Source organism: Acyrthosiphon pisum, chromosome X (assembly GCF_005508785.2).
Source record: "Acyrthosiphon pisum isolate AL4f chromosome X, pea_aphid_22Mar2018_4r6ur, whole genome shotgun sequence".
In the NCBI taxonomy this organism is placed as follows: Eukaryota; Metazoa; Arthropoda; class Insecta; order Hemiptera; family Aphididae; genus Acyrthosiphon; species Acyrthosiphon pisum.
The window spans coordinates 119,644,333-119,654,337 of NC_042493.1; the positions used below are offsets into that span (position 1 = coordinate 119,644,333).

Consider the following 10,005-nt stretch of genomic DNA (forward strand, 5'->3'; position numbering starts at 1 on the left):
ATGTAGAAGAATATGCATTTGCATAAAAATCCGGGCCCTATTTATTAGTATTGGAATGGTTGGAAATATCGTGGGTGAATCAAATTTCATTCAAAGGAAAAAATGATTGTTTATACTTAATAACTTATTTGAATGTGGCCGATTTTCAATTGGCGAATTTGTTTTGTCAAAAATATAAACTATTTTTCTACTTAAAAAAAAGTATTTTTTTAGTGAATAAAAAAATACAAAAAAAATTATTGAGAATACGTAGGTAATCGAATATTTTTTTTTCAAAAAGTGTTTCAAATAGTATTCGAATAAAAAGAAATTATTTGAATATTTTACTAGACTGCTTAGCGAAGTCTCTTTGTCGATTAATAATCGACATTGCTATCGATAACTGCGTGATTAAACACATAGTAAAGTCCACATTCTATTGAGTTTATTTTATGAATAATTAATAATCTGAACTACGGTTATCTAAATAGCCATTATTCATATAACCTTGTCCCTCGATCTGGATGTAGTCGATGTTTGTCTATCATGGCGATAGTACACTTGATAAAGTCTAAATTCCTATTGAGTTTATTTTATGAATAATTAATAATCTGAACTACAGTTATCTATATAATCATTATTTATATAACTTTTATTGATCTGGATGTAGTCGATGTTTGTATATCATGGCGATAGTGATTTCGTGTCCAAGTTCAATGTGAAGCATCGTATACAAATAACGAAAACGAACTATATATTTTATCGAAATAATATTTTTTTAATGACTACATTCATTTTACTTAAAATATCAAATAATAGACGTTTTATTAAGGGCCCTGGTGTCAGTTTTTCAAATTTTCCACAATTCTATAAAATTTGAAAATTAAATTTTATATTTTAGTTGCTACCTCAAATATAAGACTTTTCCACTAATCTACTACCCGATAACTATTTAGGGGTGGTTGATAGGGTGTATTATGTCGAAAAAAATTACTTTACGGGAATAACTCTCAAGCTATATAGAATTGTCGGATTTTGATGAGTATTTTTTTATCTGAAAGAAGAAGACTTCCTACAGTCCGCATCAATCTCTGATTTTGTATTTTATTTTAAATAATAGTATAAAATAATTTATAAAAAAAGCTAAAAATCGTCTTTTTTAAAGACTGATAATTAAGTTTGAGATGAAAATATCGAAAAAAGAGTTCGATGCGGGCTGTAGAATATTCTCCTATATTAATAAAATAAAAAATTATCAAATTTAGTTAACTCTACAGGGCAGGATCATTATTCCCGTCAACCGTGTTTTTGAGGTCAAAATCACATTGGCACCGGGCGCCTTAACCAATATTTATTCGAGTTAGGATAATGGATTGAGTAATAGTATTTCTTAAGAGGATGTCAGCGCACTATTTGTTTTCTCTCTCTTGCCCACGCGCAATATAGACAAAACGCATTTACGCAAAAGCATTTTTTCTATGCGTTTAAATAATCTTAGAGTAAAGTCACCTATTACAAAGAAGATAGAGAATAATATTTTTGAGGGAATGACATATCGATTTTATATTTTATTATTATTTGACTTTGTATTCGACTTTCAAAATAAATAAAAAATGTTGTAAATTTAAATGATATTTAAATTGTTTTGAGACAATATTTAGACAAATCGACATGTCATTCCCTCAAAAGTATTATTCTCTATCTTTTTTGTCATGGGTGACTTTACTCTAATATGACTTAAACACATAGAAAAAATGATTTTGCGTAAATGCATTTTGTCTATGTTGCGTGTGAGCCAGAGAGAGAAAACAAATAGTGCGCTGACAGCCTCTTAAGTTATCAATTATTATAACTTACGTTTTGAATTATTTTATATTATTATGTATAATATAATTTTTCAAATATAAACGATTTTAGCTGCATATTTTTAAGAATATTTTGGTAACTTTAATTGCATGCATATGTAAGTCTTCGAAACGTGTTTCAGTGGTATTCAAACTGTGCTACCAATGAGGGTCAGAAGATCCGATGGTGCGATGGCATTAATTTCTACATTATTATATTTTATTCTAAACGTAAAACATTTAAATTTAATTTCCGTTTTCTATGTTTTATTATAATTACATTTGTATCCTAATTTGGTTTGATAAAATAATTGATATATTTTGAATTAATATTTAAACATAATCAAAAAAAAAAAAATAACGCACATTTGGAAATCCTTATGCGGGTATTTAGCGTCCGCACAGGCGAAACGTTTGAAATTGTTTTGCGTAATGTAAATAATAACTGATATAAATGGTGTTATATTGCTGACCATTCATTACATTACTTTTATGATAAATTATCTACACTGCTAGAAAAATAATTGATATTGTAAAATCTATATAATCTCATTATAAATGTACTGCAGTAGAGGTGTTGGTTAGCCATTCAATTTCGTACCTATATTTCATTGTTGAAAAAAAATTCGTTATTTATTTGTAATAGGTAGTAATAATTAAGTACCTACATGGGTAGCATACTATTCAAATTTTTGATAATATTTAAAATGAATATATATACATTTTATTTTTGGCCTGCAGATGTTAGTAATAATATAAGACGTATACTCTATACGAAACAGGATAAAAGGTGTTGCGTAGTAATTTATTACCAACCATCTGTAAACACCCCTACCGATGCACACCACCAGTCGACACAAGAATGTTTGGAATGTATATTTCAGTCCATGTCTAACAAAGAAGAAAAAATACCCTGTCTGTAATAGTGTCGTGCGTGAGTCTTCGGCATGTGTATATGACATGACCTAACCTTACCAGGGGTATTAAAGCTGTGCGCGGCGGTCGTGAATGCAGCTGTAACGTCGCGCGTGGTATATAACCTGTATAAAAAAAAATAATATTATGTTGTTGACGATTATTTCTATCGATGAATGATCATAATAATATATTCACTGTAATATTATAAATGTACAGCATTATAGCTATAAGATGCCTACTCAATAGACGCAATTAGGATGGTTATACTTGAAGGGGGGGGGGAATTAACCCCCCACCGGTTTTATCCGTACCCTCCCCTTCCAAGTGTAATAATCATATTTTAGTTTAAATCTTTAAAATATCAATTATCAGGGTCTGTGCTGCAGATATAATTTTAGTGTCACCTGAAAAACCATATGAGGTACTACCTACTTATATTATAGTTTTATATTCATTTTTAAATGAACTTTATTTAACTGTAATAATAACAAGTACGTAGTTCTAGTAAAATTTGTGGTACCATTTAGACAAATGGATACATTTTATTTGTGGTCCGCATTAAATCATAAACTACTCTTCTTATGTTCGATTTTTATGTATCGAAATACTCAGAAAAATATTTTTCTTTCGAAGAAGAAATTAAAACTGTATGTCGTAGTTCAAAAAAGTAAAAAAATTAAAAGGATAAAAAATAGGTACCTTCATCAAAATATTTATAATAGACAACCTATAGTCTTATAATAATTGTCTACAGTTCTGATAATACAGATAATATATTTTTTTATTTTTTATTTTCTATGATTGATTAATTATTCTATAAAATAGTTACAATTTAATTATTAGAAACATCATTAGTGACATTGTATTTTTTTTTTTCATCAAATAAAATAAGTAAATATATATATTTCCACAAATGTATGGAAAAAGAAAATCATAAAAATAAAAAAAAGCAGATAAGTGGATGTCGCTCTGCTGTACAGTAGGTTACAAGTGGGTCATTGTATAATGGGTTGTATAGACCTGAATCCAATGATAAAATATCATTGTATAATAAAAACGAGTCTGAGCGGGACGGTTGTCATTCTGGATATTTTATATTGTTATTAAAATTATTTTATCATGTAAGCTTAATTAATATATAATATTATAATTTTTTATCGTTTCTATGGTGATAAACAAAGCGTTAGAAATTAAAATCTCATTTTTAGCGTTTTTTCGTAATTTTTTGGTGATTTTTCCCGTGGCATTAAATAACTACTGAGGAAATCAGAAAATGACCTCTCTAAAGTACCATCTTGATCCAATTTGCTAAAATATAAGGTACTATATGTTGAAGTCGAAGCACTTCTGGAAGAAATTTTATATACCTTCTAGTACCTCTTTTTCATGAATTTATAATTTATTATGGTAACGCTTATTTTTATTGTTAATTGTGTAATCATGGTATCTTAAATATTTACAACTTATTGAGTACCTAGCTTTAGTAGTGTATTTTAAATTATTATTTTATATTTATTTCTTTATATATTCATATAAATATGAATACTGGACCCCACTGACAAAATTAACGTGGGGCTCAGGAGTTCTTAAACAAATTATATAAAAAATACCACTTGTATTTTATGTATTTTATTAATATTATTAAAATTATTTTACATCGAACAAAAAAAAAAAAAAAAAATAATAAGAACTAAAAATTCACCTATAAAATAAATTGTAAATTAATCAATCAGCTTCATCGGGTATTTATTACCTACACATCAAAAAAAAGTTGTCATCCTATAATAGACCATTTTCATAAACGATAGACCACAATGTCGATAAAATGTATTAACTAATGTGGTGGTAATTATTAGGTAGTGATAATAATTGATAGTACTAGTACTTGTCTATGGTAGACATATAATATAGGTAGTATACAGTGTCCCGTCAGGATTTATCCGTTGCGATATCTGAGATATCTCCTGAGATAATAAATATAATATCTTAAATCTGTTTTTTTTTTCAGTCTGGCAGAGACAATGAGTAGGTATACATATTTTTGTTTAAATTTAATTACATTGTTTGGTAAAAAAATTTAAAAAGTTATTTTTTAATTTTAAATTTTTGAAACAATTGAAGATGGCCATTTCATAGAGTTTATTTTAGTGAAAATGTTGACTTTTCAACATTTCATTTTCGTCAATCTCATTATTTTTAATAATTTTTTTTTAGTTTTTGTGTAAAACAGCAAAAAACCGCTTTTTATCCGGGTGGCTCTATGGCTAATGGGTAAACCCTCATAGGATACTCTGTATACTGTATACCATGGTTTAAATATATAAAGTTATTGCACATAGCCTATATTGTTATCAAACAAAAGTTAAATGCCAGCGTAAGGGCAGACTTGGGTAGTATTCTGAATACTTTTTAAATATTTTTTTTTTTATATGGTCTATACGGTATTTTGAATACTTTTTACAAGTTTTCTGAGTACAGTATTTGGAATACTTTTTTCTTATAAAGGTATACTCTTATATATTACTAATTATTACTTATTAATTATATTAATTTGAATATAATTTATAGCTAATAGATAACCAGATAGGTGTGTATTATAAAGATTATAATCATGTTCATTTATAAACACAAAATTGAAAAAATAATATTTTTGCTATTGAAAACTAAATATACTAAAAATAGTATTCGAAAAATATTTGGAATACTTACAAAAAGAATATTATTATCATAAAGTATTCGAATACATAGTCTGAAAACTTTTTTTTAAATTAAGTATTTTATCCAAGTCTGCGTAGTAGAGCATAGTAAAGCCAATACCCATAGGCCGTCCCATTACGCTGCCATTTTAATTCTTTAACGTGATACAATGATAGAGAGGGGGCACTATTTATTGCAATAACATTGTATATTTAAACCATGCTGTATACTATAATATAATATAGTATTATACTATAATTAGTTAAAGGGTGTGGTGAACGTTTTATATAAACTATTCAATCCTATTGATATATATCGCGAACATTCGCCTCATTATGACGTTTAATTTGACTGACGTTTCAAATATATCAAACAGTTAAGCCACTAACTTTTTAGGCCATTCAATTCCTTTTAAAATTTTAAAATACCTATCTAATATTACATTTAATATATCAATATACATAAAACTTATTTACCTCATTTTTAAAAACATTTGGATCAATGTTTAAGAAGTAAAACAATTTGAAATCTAGTGAATGATTTTCCATAATATGTTTTTATACCTATATAAAAAAAAACTTACCTGAGAGTCAAATTAATTTTTTATGTTTACCTATTTGAAGTTATTGTTGAAATATTGTATTCAGTATAAATACTATAGCCTATAATTTAGTTTTGGGTTGGTAAAAATAAAGTATGCTAGCGTTGTATAAACAAATTAACTTTTTTTAACTCAATAAAAAGTTTACAAAAAGTGTGTATTAACTTTTAACTTAACTGCGTTAACTTATAGTTAAATTAACTTTTAAGTATTTGTGATTGGTACACATTAACTTAAATTAACTGAGTTAAAAATAATCATTAACTTGCCCAGCCTTGACTATAATGGTGCGTCCACATTTGAGAAAATTGACATTGTTTAATAATTTATAAAAATAAATAAAAGCCCAAGGCCAAAGGATCATGTGTATAGAAATTTGTACGCACAACATAAACTTTTACTAGTGTGGATGCAGCTTTATGAAGATTTTGGTTAGATTGTTTGATTGTGTGATTGTGTGAAGAATGTCTCTGCTCAATATAGCCTAATGTATGCAGTATGTGTCATGACTCCTATTTTGAATCGGATTGAGTGAATAACTTTAATAATCATATTAATAGGTAATTATAGTATTATTTACTATTTGCACAATGTAATGAAACATTTTAAGTATCAGTACAAACTAAAAAACTTCATTAATTATTAAGCTAAAGAAATATTAAAATAATGAGAGTAATAATAATAATAATAATAATAATAGTATGAATAAAAATATTTATACACAAACTATTATCATTTATTATTTTATCTAAAATCTATTCAATACACCTTTATATATTTATCTGATTAATAAAGTTCATTATTGACAATGTTCTAGTTGATTATAAATTTGTATGATTTATTCCCTTTTTTTTTTTTATACAACCAGCTCTGTAGAAAATAGATATTGTATGGTATTATATGGTAGGTTAAATAAACTAAGATGATTTATGTAGAAAGTTTCATATAATTAATATAATATAAACATACATGTTTACATCAACCATTGTTATACATCAACAAGTATCTATTTAAAAGTCATGCAATGCTTCTATGAAATCGCCGTGTTCTATCCCTAGAGATGAAGCAGTATCAAATCTACAAACTTGTCTTCCACCAAAAAACAATCTGACACCATTCAAAGGTAAGTCCTAAAACATTACAATTTTGAATTAATTAGTTGTAATTCTAAAAATTAAACTGGCATTTAACTTAGTTAATATAGATAAAATAAAAAATATCAACACTAAATATTTAAAGTTTAAATTACATAATTTTTTTAATATCATAATTCAGTATTGACAGATATAATGCTTACATATATAATGCTATTACTGTATTATTATACCATTTAAAAGGACATCATACCCGAATTCCTTGAAAGTTATCAATTTTATTTAACAAGTTTTAATTTGCTAATTTTTTACATCAGTTATTCATCAGTGATGAAAGCTACAAAGCAGAGCAAAATACTAGAAATATTACATAGTTATCGTGACTGTTTTATCTATGTGATAGCAAAATATCTATCTGTTAATAGGTATTGATTTTCAGAACTAATTTGAAATTATGTGAAAGTATCAATAATGTAATTATTATACCCAATAAATATATGCAACTAAATAAAATAATAAGCCTCGATTACATTGGCAAAATTTACTTGCTACTCGCTACTACCGAACTTTCCTACTGTAATAGAATAGGCCTACCAGTAAAAGTAAGAGATTAATGATCATCGAACAGTTTAATTTTTTCACTACTTATTTGTTAGAAATTGTACCTACTCTCTGGAAAGTAAAATTTTTTTTTTTTTAAATCAACGTTGCTATAAAAATGTCTAGAGTGCTTACAATTAGTAGTAGTTATCTACGACTGAGCGAGTTTCATACCTCAAACGTAATAAAACTAGTTGCTTATGACTTTGTTTGCTGACAATCAAAGATTAAACTTGCACAATGTAATCAATACCTACCTAAGTAATTCACTAATTAGGTAGGTAGTTCTTGATTAAAATACATTCTATTTCTAAATAATTTATGATTTCAAATATTACATGGTAGGTAATTTAGTCTAAAATTCAGTAACCTAAATTTAAATGGTTACAATTGCAAATACTTTTTGTTAGTTTATACTTACACATGCCACACAGTACGTTTTCATCAATTTATCAAACTGTGTAGTCTTTTTGATCATAAATTTTATGGCTGTGTCGTCTGATCTGCCTACATTGATATTTATGTGAGGTGGTCGATTTCTGACTGGGGCAGGAGCATCTGGAGGTGGAGAATCTGGCGATGGGGCATATGCTGATGGAGTCTCCTATAATACAAACCTTTTTTTAGTATGAATTGGGGTTTTATTACAAACTAACAAAATTTAAATTTTTACCAAATAGTTCATTATCAAATATTCTAATTTTTAATTGACTAGGGACATTAAGCAATATAAACACTTTTTTGTAGTCAATCCATAATTGATTCGTATGAATCACACGAGTATTAAAAGAACATCATACCCGCATGTGTTGCCTTACACACGTTGCCTTACACACGATAATCATAATAACATTTTCAACAATAATATTGAGATGAGAGTTCATGACGACGACGGTCATAAATTTCCGGTTCAAGGTAAATAGTTTTATGAACGATAACTAATAATATGATGAATGGCATCACCTACAATTCTGGTATTATCGACATATTATAATAACGACCATAAATAAGACAAAATGAGCCACTGGTACTCAGACCTGATGCAGTTTTGATATTTTCGACTGTTTAGCGAGACATAGGTAGGTATTTGTGAAAAAACCGATCGTGCGGGGAAATTAAAAAAACACGTCTGCCTGCCACAAGCCGGATGGATGCCGTCTCTGTGAGATACTATACGATTGCGAGGAAAAAAAACGGAAAATGAATCGAGAAAAACGGTGGAACGCGATCGCGAAATGTTCAGACGTCCAGACGCGATACATTTCAATAAAACGATTTTATTTCGTTTCTGTAGTTTGTAACGTGTAAGACACATGTGGACATCTGGTTACGTTTTCGATAACATAAATTTATAATAATAATAATATCGTAATTCATCGATTCGCCGAATTTCACGACGACCGAACGCGTTAATACTCACTGTGTTGAGGACGGTCATGTTGACATACCGTGTGGTCTCTTGATGATATTCCGAAACGTGCACGTCCGGTAAACACGAAATGAAAACGAGCAATGGCGGCTAGTACTTACAGTACGCCGTGCGGGTAACGAAAACGTTGTAGCGCTCCCAGTGATGGCCCCTACCTAAAAAACACCAATGGCGATGCTAGCATCAACCGCACGTTTTCGTGGCCCTTACCGTGGACAAACCAGTTCACTTACCGCGGTATCCCACACACCCCCCCCCCTCAGCCCAATGCAGTTACAGGTAAGGCGGTAACTGAACATATACCAAGGCGCGTCTGTTGTAGACAGGACGCTTGCGTGCAATAGTCTGCCTACGCTAAGGCTCTACATAGAATTGGTATGCTATGCCACCATTTTGCGACTCATTTATCAATGATAAAATGACAAAATAAAGGGGGAGAAATTCAAATTCACATAACATTATTAGTCACAAAATGGCGGCGTAGCATACCTGTATCTATAAAGCCCTACCTACGCACGGCTCTCGTTGAAATTATAGCCGAAATTATTCACACATTTTAACAATCATTACCACTCGGTAACGATATAATAATATCCCAGACAGCATTTTGTAATGATAATATTATAATAGTATTATAATAACGTTATACTAATATTATTCGTTATTATAATGTTATAATAATATTATTAAACAAAAAATTTCTGTCTGGGATATGGTATGTACGGTTTAAATTGAAATAAATTTTTTTTTTGGTACCTATGTCGAAATCACTGTGATTTTTTTTCGTTGTCGATCGTCCGTTCTTGGACTGTAGGAAGTCTCAGATTTGTAGATATATAGTGG

The 10,005-nt window shown here is 28.7% G+C and overlaps 1 protein-coding gene across 1 annotated transcript; it reads right to left on the minus strand.

The window, feature by feature from the left end:
• Positions 1-7,014: 7,014 nt before the first annotated feature.
• Positions 7,015-9,306, minus strand: LOC100568883 (small ubiquitin-related modifier 3-like). The gene is made up of 3 exons (XM_003240803.4): positions 9,154-9,306; positions 8,155-8,337; positions 7,015-7,169 (listed from the first exon to the last, which is right to left on the minus strand). Exons 1-3 carry the CDS (start codon positions 9,169-9,171, stop codon positions 7,050-7,052), a joined length of 321 nt encoding a protein of 106 aa, XP_003240851.1. The 5' UTR covers positions 9,172-9,306; the 3' UTR covers positions 7,015-7,049.
• Positions 9,307-10,005: the final 699 nt, after the last annotated feature.

Excerpts from the sequence above, each read along its gene's own strand:
- LOC100568883 (XM_003240803.4), bottom strand. Across the intron at positions 7,170-8,154 it reads AAACGTACTGTGTGGCATGT|GACTTACCTTTGAATGGTGT; the intron begins GTAAGTATAAAC and ends GTAATGTTTTAG.